The sequence below is a fragment of the Lepidochelys kempii genome, chromosome 14, assembly GCF_965140285.1.
Source record: "Lepidochelys kempii isolate rLepKem1 chromosome 14, rLepKem1.hap1, whole genome shotgun sequence".
NCBI classification, from domain to species: Eukaryota; Metazoa; Chordata; order Testudines; family Cheloniidae; genus Lepidochelys; species Lepidochelys kempii.
The window spans coordinates 51,151,630-51,167,936 of record NC_136393.1 but is presented as its reverse complement, the minus strand read 5'-3'; the positions used below and the strand labels follow the sequence as shown (position 1 = coordinate 51,167,936).

Here is a 16,307-nt window from a genome sequence, read left to right as displayed (position 1 = left end):
CCTTCGTTGCTCCTACTCCCCCTACGTTATGGGGTCCTTTATGTCCTGCTCTTTACTTCCCAGCTCTCCTCACTCTCTGAGCATTGCTCACGCTGGGTTCATACCCAGTGGGCTGGCACTGGAAGGGTGCAGTGGGGGTATGTGGGAGGTGTGACTTCCTGGCCGGAGGGAGACAGGAAAGCTGTCCCCATTGTTCAGCTTCCTCCCCCTGGGGAGGGGGGAGAATGTAGGGACCAGAGGTTCCAGACCCCAGTGGAGGGGGGAATATATGGACTGGAGAGATGGGAAACCCGGAACTGGATGCAGGGGAGGAATGTAGAGACTGGAGACCTGGGAAACATGGATCCAGATCCCATGGGGAGGGGGAGAATATACAAACACGGGGTGGGGTGGAGTGTATATATACAGACTGGAGCGCTGGGAAACATGGAGCTGGATTCTGGCGGGAGGGGAGGGGGAAGACTATACAAACCAGAGAGCTGGGAAACATGGGTCTGGATCCCATGGGGAAGGGAAGAATATATACAGACTGGAGCCACTGGGAAACATGGAGCCGGATCATGGGACGAAATATGAAGCTGGATCATGAGGGGACTATAAGGACTGGAGAACTGGCAACGCGGAGCTGGATCCCAGGGGAGTGGAAAACACACTAAATGGAGATTTGGGAAACATGCATCCAGGGGACAGAGCCCATAGCGCGTCCGCCCCAGGTTCTGGGTCTCTCTGGCCTTGGCTCTGTTCCCAGGCAGATCTGGTCTGCGCTTTAACTCTCCCCAGTCCTCTGGCTCCTCTCTGGGCTTTGCAGGTCTCTGCTCCCTGACTCCGCTCTGAGTTTCATGTCACTTCCTTTCCAGGTGTACTCCACTCCAGGATTTAAATCTCCCCAGTAGGCTTTGCTCCGGGCTGTGCAGTTCTGGCTCCGATCCTCCCCCTTGAGTCCTGCCGGCTCTGCTCCCGGCTTTACGGTTCCCTGGAGCCCGTCCAGGCTGATACAAGCTCCGGGCTTTATGCCTCTCCACTCGCTCCAGCTCCGGGCTTTCTGTCTCTCTGGCCCCGGGCTCTGTTCCTAGGCTCGGTCCAGCTCCGTTCCGTCTGTCCGGCTCCAGCTCCGGATTTCTCTCTCTCCGGCCCCGGACTCCACCCCGTCCTGCCCCTCCTACCCAGCTCCGGGCTCCGTTCCCAAGCCGGCTCCGGGGCTTCCGCCCAGCCCCGCCCAGCCTGGCCCCGGGGCGCAGCGGGGAGCCGGGTGCCCGAGGGGAGAAGGGACCTTCCCAGCCGCAGCCTGGCACCCAGGTGGGCGTGGACTGGGAGAGCGGGGGGGGTGCAATGGAGGGTATGGGAAGAGGTGCCAGGGGGTGCTAGGGAGGGGTGACGTGGGGAATATGGGGGTGCTGGGCGGGGGGGGTGCAGTGTGGAATACGGGGGTGTAGGGAGGGGTGCAGTGGGTCTGTTGGGGGGTGAAGTGGGAGGAAGTGGGGAGCGGGAGGGAAGGGGACAAAGTTCCCCCAAATATTTCCTGCTTCTGGAGAAGTTCTAACTTCCCTCCCCTGTCCGTCCGTTCCCGCCCCCCTCTTTCTCAGTCCTGGACCTCGCCTGACACCCCCCTCCCCCGGCAGTAGGGGGCAGCCCATGACTCCTCCGTGGGGCTGAGACGTCCCCTCCACCCACGGCCCCCCATGCTGCCCCGCTCGCTGCGCCATCTGCTGGAGGGGGCCCGGCTGGAGCTGCGGGAGGAGCAGGGGGTCACTCTGAGCGGGTACCGGAGCTGGCCCCCTGAGCCCCAGGTGAGGAGGGATGGGGAGGGGTCGGGGTGGGGGGAGCAGGTGATGTGGGGCGGGAGCAGGGGGTCACTCTGAGCGGGTACCGGAGCTGGCCCCCTGAGCCCCAGGTGAGGAGGGATGGGGAGGGGTCGGGGTGGGGGGAGCAGGTGATGTGGGGCGGGAGCAGGGGGTCACTCTGAGCGGGTACCGGAGCTGGCCCCCTGAGCCCCAGGTGAGGAGGGATGGGGAGGGGTCGGGGTGGGGGGAGCAGGTGATGTGGGGCGGGAGCAGGGGGTCACTCTGAGCGGGTACCGGAGCTGGCCCCCTGAGCCCCAGGTGAGGAGGGATGGGGAGGGGTCGGGGTGGGGGGAGCAGGTGATGTGGGGCGGGAGCAGGGGGTCACTCTGAGCGGGTACCGGAGCTGGCCCCCTGAGCCCCAGGTGAGGAGGGATGGGGAGGGGTCGGGGTGGGGGGAGCAGGTGATGTGGGGCGGGAGCAGGGGGTCACTCTGAGCGGGTACCGGAGCTGGCCCCCTGAGCCCCAGGTGAGGAGGGATGGGGAGGGGTCGGGGTGGGGGGAGCAGGTGATGTGGGGCGGGAGCAGGGGGTCACTCTGAGCGGGTACCGGAGCTGGCCCCCTGAGCCCCAGGTGAGGAGGGATGGGGAGGGGTCGGGGTGGGGGGAGCAGGGGGCAGGCTGGGGGGCACCGGAGGGTCACAGGGAGGTGTGTGCTGAGGGGGGCAGGGGTGGCTGCCCCGTGGGGTTGTGTTGTGGGGCGTGATGAGGGGTCAGAGGGGATGTGGGGTCAGGCCCTTGTGTGTGGTTGAGGGGGAGGTTCTGCGTGGTCTTGGGTCACACAGGTGTGAAGGGCGGGTGTTGCCGGCTCACACCATTGTGGGCACATGTGGTACACGGGGCGGGGGGGCTGTGGGTGTGTGGTCACGCCCGTGTGGGATTGTGGAGCCGTGTGTTGTCGGGGGGGGTGTGTGGCGGGGTCACGCCCGTGTGGGATTGTGGAGCCGTGTGTTGTCCAGGGGGTGTGTGTGGCGGGGTCACGCCCGTGTGGGATTGTGGAGCCGTGTGTTGTCCGGGGGGTGTGGCGGGGTCACGCCCGTGTGGGATTGTGGAGCTGTGTGTTGTCCGGGGGGTGTGTGTGGCGGGGTCACGCCCGTGTGGGATTGTGGAGCCGTGTGTTGTCCGGGGGGTGTGTGTGGCGGGGTCACGCCCGTGTGGGATTGTGGAGCCGTGTGTTGTCTGGTGGGTGTGGCGGGGTCACGCCCGTGTGGGATTGTGGAGCTGTGTGTTGTCCGGGGGGTGTGGCGGGGTCACACCCGTGTGGGATTGTGGAGCTGTGTGTTGTCCGTGGGGTGTGGCGGGGTCACGCCCGTGTGGGATTGTGGAGCCGTGTGTTGTCCGGGGGGTGTGGCGGGGTCACGCCCGTGTGGGATTGTGGAGCCGTGTGTTGTCCGGGGGGTGTGGCGGGGTCACGCCCGTGTGGGATTGTGGAGCCGTGTGTTGTCTGGTGGGTGTGGCGGGGTCACGCCCGTGTGGGATTGTGGAGCCGTGTGTTGTCCGGGGGGTGTGTGTGGCGGGGTCACGCCCGTGTGGGATTGTGGAGCCGTGTGTTGTCCGGGGGGTGTGTGTGGCGGGGTCACGCCCGTGTGGGATTGTGGAGCCGTGTGTTGTCCGGGGGGTGTGTGTGGCGGGGTCACGCCCGTGTGGGATTGTGGAGCCGTGTGTTGTCCGGGGGGTGTGTGTGGCGGGGTCACGCCCGTGTGGGATTGTGGAGCCGTGTGTTGTCCGGGGGGTGTGTGTGGCGGGGTCACGCCCGTGTGGGATTGTGGAGCCGTGTGTTGTCCGGGGGGTGTGTGTGGCGGGGTCACGCCCGTGTGGGATTGTGGAGCCGTGTGTTGTCCGGGGGGTGTGTGTGGCGGGGTCACGCCCGTGTGGGATTGTGGAGCCGTGTGTTGTCCGGGGGGTGTGTGTGGCGGGGTCACGCCCGTGTGGGATTGTGGAGCCGTGTGTTGTCCGGGGGGTGTGTGTGGCGGGGTCACGCCCGTGTGGGATTGTGGAGCCGTGTGTTGTCCGGGGGGTGTGTGTGGTGGGGTCACGCCCGTGTGGGATTGTGGAGCCGTGTGTTGTCCGGGGGGTGTGTGTGGTGGGGTCACGCCCGTGTGGGATTGTGGAGCCGTGTGTTGTCCGGGGGGTGTGTGTGGTGGGGTCACGCCCGTGTGGGATTGTGGAGCCGTGTGTTGTCCGGGGGGTGTGTGTGGTGGGGTCACGCCCGTGTGGGATTGTGGAGCCGTGTGTTGTCCGGGGGGTGTGGCGGGGTCACGCCCGTGTGGGATTGTGGAGCCGTGTGTTGTCCGGGGGGTGTGGCGGGGTCACGCCCGTGTGGGATTGTGGAGCCGTGTGTTGTCGGGGGTGTGTGGCGGGGTCACGCCCGTGTGGGATTGTGGAGCCGTGTGTAGTCCGGGGGGTGTGGCGGGGTCACGCCCGTGTGGGATTGTGGAGCCGTGTGTTGTCCGGGGGGTGTGGCGGGGTCACGCCCGTGTGGGATTGTGGAGCCGTGTGTTGTCCGGGGGGTGTGTGTGGCGGGGTCACGCCCGTGTGGGATTGTGGAGCCGTGTGTTGTCCGGGGGGTGTGTGTGGCGGGGTCACGCCCGTGTGGGATTGTGGAGCCGTGTGTTGTCCGGGGGGTGTGTGTGGCGGGGTCACGCCCGTGTGGGATTGTGGAGCCGTGTGTTGTGCGGGGGGTGTGTGTGGCGGGGTCACGCCCGTGTGGGATTGTGGAGCCGTGTGTTGTCCGGGGTGTGTGTGTGGCGGGGTCACGCCCGTGTGGGATTGTGGAGCCGTGTGTTGTCCGGGGGGTGTGGCGGGGTCACGCCCGTGTGGGATTGTGGAGCCGTGTGTTGTCCGGGGGGTGTGGCGGGGTCACGCCCGTGTGGGATTGTGGAGCCGTGTGTTGTCCGGGGGGTGTGTGTGGCGGGGTCACGCCCGTGTGGGATTGTGGAGCCGTGTGTTGTCCGGGGGGTGTGTGTGGTGGGGTCACGCCCGTGTGGGATTGTGGAGCCGTGTGTTGTCCGGGGGTGTGTGTGGTGGGGTCACGCCCGTGTGGGATTGTGGAGCCGTGTGTTGTCCGGGGGGTGTGTGTGGTGGGGTCACGCCCGTGTGGGATTGTGGAGCCGTGTGTTGTCCGGGGGGTGTGGCGGGGTCACGCCCGTGTGGGATTGTGGAGCCGTGTGTTGTCCGGGGGGGGGGTGTGGTGGGGTCACGCCCGTGTGGGATTGTGGAGCCGTGTGTTGTCCGGGGGGTGTGGCGGGGTCACGCCCGTGTGGGATTGTGGAGCCGTGTGTTGTCTGGTGGGTGTGGCGGGGTCACACCCGTGTGGGATTGTGGAGCCGTGTGTTGTCCGGTGGGTGTGGCGGGGTCACGCCCGTGTGGGATTGTGGAGCCGTGTGTTGTCCGGGGGGTGTGTGTGGCGGGGTCACGCCCGTGTGGGATTGTGGAGCCGTGTGTTGTCCGGGGGGGGGGTGTGGCGGGGTCACGCCCGTGTGGGATTGTGGAGCCGTGTGTTGTCCGGGGGGGGTGTGTGGCGGGGTCACGCCCGTGTGGGATTGTGGAGCCGTGTGTTGTCTGGTGGGTGTGGCGGGGTCACGCCCGTGTGGGATTGTGGAGCCGTGTGTTGTGCGGGGGGTGTGGCGGGGTCACGCCCGTGTGGGATTGTGGAGCCGTGTGTTGTGCGGGGGGTGTGGCAGGGTCACGCCCGTGTGGGATTGTGGAGCTGTGTGTTGTCTGGTGGGTGTGGCGGGGTCACGCCCGTGTGGGATTGTGGAGCCGTGTGTTGTGCGGGGGGTGTGGCGGGGTCACGCCCGTGTGGGATTGTGGAGCCGTGTGTTGTCCAGGGGGTGTGTGTGGCGGGGTCACGCCCGTGTGGGATTGTGGAGCTGTGTGTTGTCCGGGGGGTGTGTGTGGCGGGGTCACGCCCGTGTGGGATTGTGGAGCTGTGTGTTGTCCGGGGGGTGTGTGTGGCGGGGTCACGCCTGTGTGGGATTGTGGAGCCGTGTGTTGTCCGGGGGGTGTGGCGGGGTCATGCCCGTGTGGGATTGTGGAGCCGTGTGTTGTCCGGGGGGTGTGTGGTGGGGTCACGCCCGTGTGGGATTGTGGAGCCGTGTGTTGTCTGGTGGGTGTGGCGGGGTCACGCCTGTGTGGGATTGTGGAGCTGTGTGTTGTCCGGGGGGTGTGGCGGGGTCACGCCCGTGTGGGATTGTGGAGCTGTGTGTTGTCCGTGGGGTGTGGCGGGGTCACGCCCGTGTGGGATTGTGGAGCCGTGTGTTGTCCGGGGGGTGTGGCGGGGTCACGCCCGTGTGGGATTGTGGAGCCGTGTGTTGTCCGGGGGGTGTGGCGGGGTCACGCCCGTGTGGGATTGTGGAGCCGTGTGTTGTCTGGTGGGTGTGGCGGGGTCACGCCCGTGTGGGATTGTGGAGCTGTGTGTTGTCGGGGGGGTGTGGCGGGGTCACGCCCGTGTGGGATTGTGGAGCCGTGTGTTGTCCGGGGGGTGTGTGTGGCGGGGTCACGCCCGTGTGGGATTGTGGAGCCGTGTGTTGTCCGGGGGGTGTGTGTGGCGGGGTCACGCCCGTGTGGGATTGTGGAGCCGTGTGTTGTCCGGGGGGTGTGTGTGGCGGGGTCACGCCCGTGTGGGATTGTGGAGCCGTGTGTTGTCCGGGGGGTGTGTGTGGTGGGGTCACGCCCGTGTGGGATTGTGGAGCCGTGTGTTGTCCGGGGGGTGTGTGTGGTGGGGTCACGCCCGTGTGGGATTGTGGAGCCGTGTGTTGTCCGGGGGGTGTGTGTGGTGGGGTCACGCCCGTGTGGGATTGTGGAGCCGTGTGTTGTCCGGGGGGTGTGTGTGGTGGGGTCACGCCCGTGTGGGATTGTGGAGCCGTGTGTTGTCCGGGGGGTGTGGCGGGGTCACGCCCGTGTGGGATTGTGGAGCCGTGTGTTGTCCGGGGGGTGTGGCGGGGTCACGCCCGTGTGGGATTGTGGAGCCGTGTGTTGTCGGGGGTGTGTGGCGGGGTCACGCCCGTGTGGGATTGTGGAGCCGTGTGTAGTCCGGGGGGTGTGGCGGGGTCACGCCCGTGTGGGATTGTGGAGCCGTGTGTTGTCCGGGGGGTGTGGCGGGGTCACGCCCGTGTGGGATTGTGGAGCCGTGTGTTGTCCGGGGGGTGTGTGTGGCGGGGTCACGCCCGTGTGGGATTGTGGAGCCGTGTGTTGTCCGGGGGGTGTGTGTGGCGGGGTCACGCCCGTGTGGGATTGTGGAGCCGTGTGTTGTCCGGGGGGTGTGTGTGGCGGGGTCACGCCCGTGTGGGATTGTGGAGCCGTGTGTTGTGCGGGGGGTGTGTGTGGCGGGGTCACGCCCGTGTGGGATTGTGGAGCCGTGTGTTGTCCGGGGTGTGTGTGTGGCGGGGTCACGCCCGTGTGGGATTGTGGAGCCGTGTGTTGTCCGGGGGGTGTGGCGGGGTCACGCCCGTGTGGGATTGTGGAGCCGTGTGTTGTCCGGGGGGTGTGGCGGGGTCACGCCCGTGTGGGATTGTGGAGCCGTGTGTTGTCCGGGGGGTGTGTGTGGCGGGGTCACGCCCGTGTGGGATTGTGGAGCCGTGTGTTGTCCGGGGGGTGTGTGTGGTGGGGTCACGCCCGTGTGGGATTGTGGAGCCGTGTGTTGTCCGGGGGGTGTGTGTGGTGGGGTCACGCCCGTGTGGGATTGTGGAGCCGTGTGTTGTCCGGGGGGTGTGGCGGGGTCACGCCCGTGTGGGATTGTGGAGCCGTGTGTTGTCCGGGGGGTGTGTGTGGCGGGGTCACGCCCGTGTGGGATTGTGGAGCCGTGTGTTGTCCGGGGGGTGTGGCGGGGTCACGCCCGTGTGGGATTGTGGAGCCGTGTGTTGTCTGGTGGGTGTGGCGGGGTCACACCCGTGTGGGATTGTGGAGCCGTGTGTTGTCCGGTGGGTGTGGCGGGGTCACGCCCGTGTGGGATTGTGGAGCCGTGTGTTGTCCGGGGGGGGTGTGTGGCGGGGTCACGCCCGTGTGGGATTGTGGAGCCGTGTGTTGTCCGGGGGGGGTGTGTGGCGGGGTCACGCCCGTGTGGGATTGTGGAGCCGTGTGTTGTCCGGGGGGGGTGTGTGGCGGGGTCACGCCCGTGTGGGATTGTGGAGCCGTGTGTTGTCTGGTGGGTGTGGCGGGGTCACGCCCGTGTGGGATTGTGGAGCCGTGTGTTGTGCGGGGGGTGTGGCGGGGTCACGCCCGTGTGGGATTGTGGAGCCGTGTGTTGTGCGGGGGGTGTGGCAGGGTCACGCCCGTGTGGGATTGTGGAGCTGTGTGTTGTCTGGTGGGTGTGGCGGGGTCACGCCCGTGTGGGATTGTGGAGCCGTGTGTTGTGCGGGGGGTGTGGCGGGGTCACGCCCGTGTGGGATTGTGGAGCCGTGTGTTGTCCGGGGGGGGGTGTGGCGGGGTCACGCCCGTGTGGGATTGTGGAGCCGTGTGTTGTCCAGGGGGTGTGTGTGGCGGGGTCACGCCCGTGTGGGATTGTGGAGCTGTGTGTTGTCCGGGGGGTGTGTGTGGCGGGGTCACGCCCGTGTGGGATTGTGGAGCCGTGTGTTGTCTGGTGGGTGTGGCGGGGTCACGCCTGTGTGGGATTGTGGAGCCGTGTGTTGTCCGGGGGGTGTGGCGGGGTCATGCCCGTGTGGGATTGTGGAGCCGTGTGTTGTCCGGGGGGTGTGTGGTGGGGTCACGCCCGTGTGGGATTGTGGAGCCGTGTGTTGTCTGGTGGGTGTGGCGGGGTCACGCCTGTGTGGGATTGTGGAGCTGTGTGTTGTCCGGGGGGTGTGGCGGGGTCACGCCCGTGTGGGATTGTGGAGCTGTGTGTTGTCCGTGGGGTGTGGCGGGGTCACGCCCGTGTGGGATTGTGGAGCCGTGTGTTGTCCGGGGGGTGTGGCGGGGTCACGCCCGTGTGGGATTGTGGAGCCGTGTGTTGTCCGGGGGGTGTGGCGGGGTCACGCCCGTGTGGGATTGTGGAGCCGTGTGTTGTCTGGTGGGTGTGGCGGGGTCACGCCCGTGTGGGATTGTGGAGCTGTGTGTTGTCGGGGGGGTGTGGCGGGGTCACGCCCGTGTGGGATTGTGGAGCTGTGTGTTGTCGGGGGGGTGTGGCGGGGTCACGCCCGTGTGGGATTGTGGAGCCGTGTGTTGTCCGGTGGGTGTGGCGGGGTCACGCCCGTGTGGGATTGTGGAGCCGTGTGTTGTCCGGGGGGGGTGTGTGGCGGGGTCACGCCCGTGTGGGATTGTGGAGCCGTGTGTTGTCCGGGGTGTGTGTGTGGCGGGGTCACGCCCGTGTGGGATTGTGGAGCCGTGTGTTGTGCGGGGGGGGTGTGTGGCGGGGTCACGCCCGTGTCGGATTGTGGAGCCGTGTGTTGTCCGGGGGGTGTGTGTGGCGGGGTCACGCCCGTGTGGGATTGTGGAGCCGTGTGTTGTCCGGGGGGTGTGGCGGGGTCACGCCCGTGTGGGATTGTGGAGCCGTGTGTTGTCCGGGGGGTGTGGCGGGGTCACGCCCGTGTGGGATTGTGGAGCCGTGTGTTGTCCGGGGGGTGTGTGTGGTGGGGTCACGCCCGTGTGGGATTGTGGAGCCGTGTGTTGTCCGGGGGGTGTGTGTGGTGGGGTCACGCCCGTGTGGGATTGTGGAGCCGTGTGTTGTCCGGGGGGTGTGTGTGGTGGGGTCACGCCCGTGTGGGATTGTGGAGCCGTGTGTTGTCCGGGGGGTGTGTGTGGTGGGGTCACGCCCGTGTGGGATTGTGGAGCCGTGTGTTGTCCGGGGGGTGTGGCGGGGTCACGCCCGTGTGGGATTGTGGAGCCGTGTGTTGTCTGGTGGGTGTGGCGGGGTCACACCCGTGTGGGATTGTGGAGCCGTGTGTTGTCCGGTGGGTGTGGCGGGGTCACGCCCGTGTGGGATTGTGGAGCCGTGTGTTGTCCGGGGGGTGTGTGTGGTGGGGTCACGCCCGTGTGGGATTGTGGAGCCGTGTGTTGTCCGGGGGGTGTGGCGGGGTCACGCCCGTGTGGGATTGTGGAGCCGTGTGTAGTCCGGGGGGTGTGGCGGGGTCACGCCCGTGTGGGATTGTGGAGCCGTGTGTTGTCCGGGGGGTGTGGCGGGGTCACGCCCGTGTGGGATTGTGGAGCCGTGTGTAGTCCGGGGGGTGTGGCGGGGTCACGCCCGTGTGGGATTGTGGAGCCGTGTGTTGTCCGGGGGGTGTGTGTGGCGGGGTCACGCCCGTGTGGGATTGTGGAGCCGTGTGTTGTCTGGTGGGTGTGTGTGGCGGGGTCACGCCCGTGTGGGATTGTGGAGCCGTGTGTTGTCTGGTGGGTGTGGCAGGGTCACGCCCGTGTGGGATTGTGGAGCTGTGTGTTGTCTGGTGGGTGTGGCGGGGTCACGCCCGTGTGGGATTGTGGAGCCGTGTGTTGTGCGGGGGGTGTGGCGGGGTCACGCCCGTGTGGGATTGTGGAGCCGTGTGTTGTCCGGGGGGTGTGTGTGGCGGGGTCACGCCCGTGTGGGATTGTGGCGCCGTGTGTTGTGCGGGGGGTGTGGCGGGGTCACGCCCGTGTGGAATTGTGGAGCCGTGTGTTGTGCGGGGGGTGTGGCGGGGTCACGCCCGTGTGGGATTGTGGAGCCGTGTGTTGTCCGGGGGGTGTGGCGGGGTCACGCCCGTGTGGGATTGTGGAGCCGTGTGTTGTCTGGTGGGTGTGGCGGGGTCACGCCCGTGTGGGATTGTGGAGCCGTGTGTTGTGCGGGGGGTGTGGCGGGGTCACGCCCGTGTGGGATTGTGGAGTCGTGTGGTGTCTGGTGGGTGTGGCGGGGTCACGCCCGTGTGGGATTGTGGAGCCGTGTGTTGTCGGGGGGGGTGTGTGGCGGGGTCACGCCCGTGTGGGATTGTGGAGTCGTGTGTTGTGCGGGGGGTGTGGCGGGGTCACGCCCGTGTGGGATTGTGGAGCCGTGTGTTGTCTGGTGGGTGTGGCGGGGTCACGCCTGTGTGGGATTGTGGAGCCGTGTGTTGTCCGGGGGGGGGGTGTGGCGGGGTCACGCCCGTGTGGGATTGTGGAGCCGTGTGTTGTCTGGTGGGTGTGGCGGGGTCACGCCCGTGTGGGATTGTGGAGCCGTGTGTTGTCCGGGGGGTGTGTGTGGCGGGGTCACGCCCGTGTGGGATTGTGGAGCCGTGTGTTGTCCGGGGGGTGTGTGTGGCGGGGTCACGCCCGTGTGGGATTGTGGAGCCGTGTGTTGTCCGGGGGGTGTGTGTGGTGGGGTCACGCCCGTGTGGGATTGTGGAGCCGTGTGTTGTCCGGGGGGGGGGTGTGGCGGGGTCACGCCCGTGTGGGATTGTGGAGTCGTGTGTTGTGCGGGGGGTGTGGCGGGGTCACGCCCGTGTGGGATTGTGGAGTCGTGTGGTGTCTGGTGGGTGTGGCGGGGTCACGCCCGTGTGGGATTGTGGAGCCGTGTGTTGTCGGGGGTGTGTGGCGGGGTCACGCCCGTGTGGGATTGTGGAGCCGTGTGTTGTCTGGTGGGTGTGGCAGGGTCACGCCCGTGTGGGATTGTGGAGCCGTGTGTTGTGCGGGGGGTGTGGCGGGGTCACGCCCGTGTGGGATTGTGGAGTCGTGTGGTGTCTGGTGGGTGTGGCGGGGTCACGCCCGTGTGGGATTGTGGAGCCGTGTGTTGTGCGGGGGGTGTGGCGGGGTCACGCCCGTGTGGGATTGTGGAGCCGTGTGTTGTCCGGGGGGGGTGTGTGGCGGGGTCACGCCCGTGTGGGATTGTGGAGCCGTGTGTTGTCTGGTGGGTGTGGCAGGGTCACGCCCGTGTGGGATTGTGGAGCCGTGTGTTGTCCGGGGGGGGTGTGTGGCGGGGTCACGCCCGTGTGGGATTGTGGAGCCGTGTGTTGTGCGGGGGGTGTGGCGGGGTCACGCCCGTGTGGGATTGTGGAGCCGTGTGTTGTCCGGGGGGTGTGTGTGGCGGGGTCACGCCCGTGTGGGATTGTGGAGCCGTGTATAGTCCGGGGGGTGTGGCGAGGTCACGCCCGTGTGGGATTGTGGAGCCGTGTGTTGTCTGGTGGGTGTGGCGAGGTCACGCCCGTGTGGGATTGTGGAGCTGTGTGTTGTCTGGTGGGTGTGGCGGGGTCACGCCCGTGTGGGATTGTGGAGCTGTGTGTTGTCCGGGGGGTGTGTGTGGCGGGGTCACGCCCGTGTGGGATTGTGGAGCCGTGTGTTGTCCGGGGGGTGTGGCGGGGTCACGCCCGTGTGGGATTGTGGAGCCGTGTGTTGTGCGGGGGGTGTGGCGGGGTCACGCCCGTGTGGGATTGTGGAGCCGTGTGTTGTCGGGGGGGTGTGGCGGGGTCACGCCCGTGTGGGATTGTGGAGCCGTGTGTTGTCCGGGGGGTGTGGCGGGGTCACGCCCGTGTGGGATTGTGGAGCCGTGTGTTGTCCGGGGGGTGTGTGTGGCGGGGTCACGCCCGTGTGGGATTGTGGAGCTGTGTGTTGTCGGGGGGGTGTGGCGGGGTCACGCCCGTGTGGGATTGTGGAGCCGTGTGTTGTCCGGGGGTGGGTGTGGCGGGGTCACGCCCGTGTGGGATTGTGGAGCCGTGTGTTGTCGGGGGGGGGTGTGTGGCGGGGTCAGGCCCGTGTGGGATTGTGGAGCCGTGTGTTGTGCGGGGGGTGTGGCGGGGTCACGCCCGTGTGGGATTGTGGAGCCGTGTGTTGTCCGGGGGGTGGGTGTGGCGGGGTCACGCCCGTGTGGGATTGTGGAGCCGTGTGTTGTCCGGGGGGTGGGTGTGGCGGGGTCACGCCCGTGTGGGATTGTGGAGCCGTGTGTTGTCTGGGGGGTGGGTGTGGCGGGGTCACGCCCGTGTGGGATTGTGGAGCCGTGTGTTGTCGGGGGGGGTGTGTGGCGGGGTCACGCCCGTGTGGGATTGTGGAGCCGTGTGTTGTCGGGGGGGGTGTGTGGCGGGGTCACGCCCGTGTGGGATTGTGGAGCCGTGTGTTGTCCGGGGGGTGTGTGTGGCGGGGTCACGCCCGTGTGGGATTGTGGAGCCGTGTGTTGTCCGGTGGGTGTGGCGGGGTCACGCCCGTGTGGGATTGTGGAGCCGTGTGTTGTCCGGGGGGTGTGTGTGGCGGGGTCATGCCCGTGTGGGATTGTGGAGCCGTGTGTTGTCCGGGGGGTGTGGCGGGGTCACGCCCGTGTGGGATTGTGGAGCCGTGTGTTGTCCGGGGGGTGTGGCGGGGTCACGCCCGTGTGGGATTGTGGAGCCGTGTGTTGTCCGGGGGGTGTGTGTGGTGGGGTCACGCCCGTGTGGGATTGTGGAGCCGTGTGTTGTCCGGGGGGTGTGTGTGGTGGGGTCACGCCCGTGTGGGATTGTGGAGCCGTGTGTTGTCCGGGGGGTGTGTGTGGTGGGGTCACGCCCGTGTGGGATTGTGGAGCCGTGTGTTGTCCGGGGGGTGTGTGTGGTGGGGTCACGCCCGTGTGGGATTGTGGAGCCGTGTGTTGTCCGGGGGGTGTGGCGGGGTCACGCCCGTGTGGGATTGTGGAGCCGTGTGTTGTCCGGGGGGTGTGGCGGGGTCACGCCCGTGTGGGATTGTGGAGCCGTGTGTTGTCGGGGGTGTGTGGCGGGGTCACGCCCGTGTGGGATTGTGGAGCCGTGTGTAGTCCGGGGGGTGTGGCGGGGTCACGCCCGTGTGGGATTGTGGAGCCGTGTGTTGTCCGGGGGGTGTGGCGGGGTCACGCCCGTGTGGGATTGTGGAGCCGTGTGTTGTCCGGGGTGTGTGTGTGGCGGGGTCACGCCCGTGTGGGATTGTGGAGCCGTGTGTTGTCCGGGGGGTGTGTGTGGCGGGGTCACGCCCGTGTGGGATTGTGGAGCCGTGTGTTGTCCGGGGGGTGTGTGTGGCGGGGTCACGCCCGTGTGGGATTGTGGAGCCGTGTGTTGTGCGGGGGGTGTGTGTGGCGGGGTCACGCCCGTGTCGGATTGTGGAGCCGTGTGTTGTCCGGGGTGTGTGTGTGGCGGGGTCACGCCCGTGTGGGATTGTGGAGCCGTGTGTTGTCCGGGGGGTGTGGCGGGGTCACGCCCGTGTGGGATTGTGGAGCCGTGTGTTGTCCGGGGGGTGTGGCGGGGTCACGCCCGTGTGGGATTGTGGAGCCGTGTGTTGTCCGGGGGGGGTGTGTGGCGGGGTCACGCCCGTGTGGGATTGTGGAGCCGTGTGTTGTCCGGGGGGTGTGGCGGGGTCACGCCCGTGTGGGATTGTGGAGCCGTGTGTTGTCCGGGGGGTGTGTGTGGTGGGGTCACGCCCGTGTGGGATTGTGGAGCCGTGTGTTGTCCGGGGGGTGTGTGTGGTGGGGTCACGCCCGTGTGGGATTGTGGAGCCGTGTGTTGTCCGGGGGGTGTGTGTGGTGGGGTCACGCCCGTGTGGGATTGTGGAGCCGTGTGTTGTCCGGGGGTGTGGCGGGGTCACGCCCGTGTGGGATTGTGGAGCCGTGTGTTGTCCGGGGGGTGTGTGTGGTGGGGTCACGCCCGTGTGGGATTGTGGAGCCGTGTGTTGTCCGGGGGGTGTGGCGGGGTCACGCCCGTGTGGGATTGTGGAGCCGTGTGTTGTCTGGTGGGTGTGGCGGGGTCACACCCGTGTGGGATTGTGGAGCCGTGTGTTGTCCGGGGGGTGTGTGTGGCGGGGTCACGCCCGTGTGGGATTGTGGAGCCGTGTGTTGTCCGGGGGGTGTGTGTGGCGGGGTCACGCCCGTGTGGGATTGTGGAGCCGTGTGTTGTCCGGGGGGGGTGTGTGGCGGGGTCACGCCCGTGTGGGATTGTGGAGCCGTGTGTTGTCTGGTGGGTGTGGCAGGGTCACGCCCGTGTGGGATTGTGGAGCTGTGTGTTGTCTGGTGGGTGTGGCGGGGTCACGCCCGTGTGGGATTGTGGAGCCGTGTGTTGTGCGGGGGGTGTGGCGGGGTCACGCCCGTGTGGGATTGTGGAGCCGTGTGTTGTCCAGGGGGTGTGTGTGGCGGGGTCACGCCCGTGTGGGATTGTGGAGCTGTGTGTTGTCCGGGGGGGGTGTGTGGCGGGGTCACGCCCGTGTGGGATTGTGGAGCCGTGTGTTGTCTGGTGGGTGTGGCGGGGTCACGCCTGTGTGGGATTGTGGAGCCGTGTGTTGTCCGGGGGGTGTGGCGGGGTCATGCCCGTGTGGGATTGTGGAGCCGTGTGTTGTCCGGGGGGTGTGTGGTGGGGTCACGCCCGTGTGGGATTGTGGAGCCGTGTGTTGTCTGGTGGGTGTGGCGGGGTCACGCCTGTGTGGGATTGTGGAGCTGTGTGTTGTCCGGGGGGTGTGGCGGGGTCACGCCCGTGTGGGATTGTGGAGCTGTGTGTTGTCCGTGGGGTGTGGCGGGGTCACGCCCGTGTGGGATTGTGGAGCCGTGTGTTGTCCGGGGGGTGTGGCGGGGTCACGCCCGTGTGGGATTGTGGAGCCGTGTGTTGTCCGGGGGGTGTGGCGGGGTCACGCCCGTGTGGGATTGTGGAGCCGTGTGTTGTCTGGTGGGTGTGGCGGGGTCACGCCCGTGTGGGATTGTGGAGCTGTGTGTTGTCGGGGGGGTGTGGCGGGGTCACGCCCGTGTGGGATTGTGGATCTGTGTGTTGTCGGGGGGGTGTGGCGGGGTCACGCCCGTGTGGGATTGTGGAGCCGTGTGTTGTCCGGTGGGTGTGGCGGGGTCACGCCCGTGTGGGATTGTGGAGCCGTGTGTTGTCCGGGGGGGGGGTGTGGCGGGGTCACGCCCGTGTGGGATTGTGGAGCCGTGTGTTGTCCGGGGTGTGTGTGTGGCGGGGTCACGCCCGTGTGGGATTGTGGAGCCGTGTGTTGTGCGGGGGGGGGGTGTGGCGGGGTCACGCCCGTGTCGGATTGTGGAGCCGTGTGTTGTCCGGGGTGTGTGTGTGGCGGGGTCACGCCCGTGTGGGATTGTGGAGCCGTGTGTTGTCCGGGGGGTGTGGCGGGGTCACGCCCGTGTGGGATTGTGGAGCCGTGTGTTGTCCGGGGGGTGTGGCGGGGTCACGCCCGTGTGGGATTGTGGAGCCGTGTGTTGTCCGGGGGGTGTGTGTGGCGGGGTCACACCCGTGTGGGATTGTGGAGCCGTGTGTTGTCCGGGGGGTGTGGCGGGGTCACGCCCATGTGGGATTGTGGAGCCGTGTGTTGTCCGGGGGGTGTGGCGGGGTCACGCCCGTGTGGGATTGTGGAGCCGTGTGTTGTCCGGGGGGTGTGTGTGGTGGGGTCACGCCCGTGTGGGATTGTGGAGCCGTGTGTTGTCCGGGGTGTGTGTGTGGTGGGGTCACGCCCGTGTGGGATTGTGGAGCCGTGTGTTGTCCGGGGGGTGTGTGTGGTGGGGTCACGCCCGTGTGGGATTGTGGAGCCGTGTGTTGTCCGGGGGGTGTGGCGGGGTCACGCCCGTGTGGGATTGTGGAGCCGTGTGTTGTCCGGGGGGTGTGTGTGGTGGGGTCAC

At 67.6% G+C, this 16,307-nt stretch overlaps 1 protein-coding gene across 1 annotated transcript in view; it reads left to right on the top strand.

The window, feature by feature from the left end:
- Positions 1 to 1,056: 1,056 nt before the first annotated feature.
- RGL2 (ral guanine nucleotide dissociation stimulator like 2) overlaps positions 1,057 to 16,307 on the top strand; it is a 31,075-nt gene continuing 15,824 nt past the window's right edge. The window contains exons 1-2 of the mRNA XM_078848404.1: positions 1,057 to 1,296; positions 1,584 to 1,787. Of these exons, the coding sequence (XP_078704530.1) occupies positions 1,680 to 1,787 (108 nt within the window). The 5' untranslated portion in view covers positions 1,057 to 1,296; positions 1,584 to 1,679. The remainder of the gene's footprint in view (positions 1,297 to 1,583; positions 1,788 to 16,307) is intronic.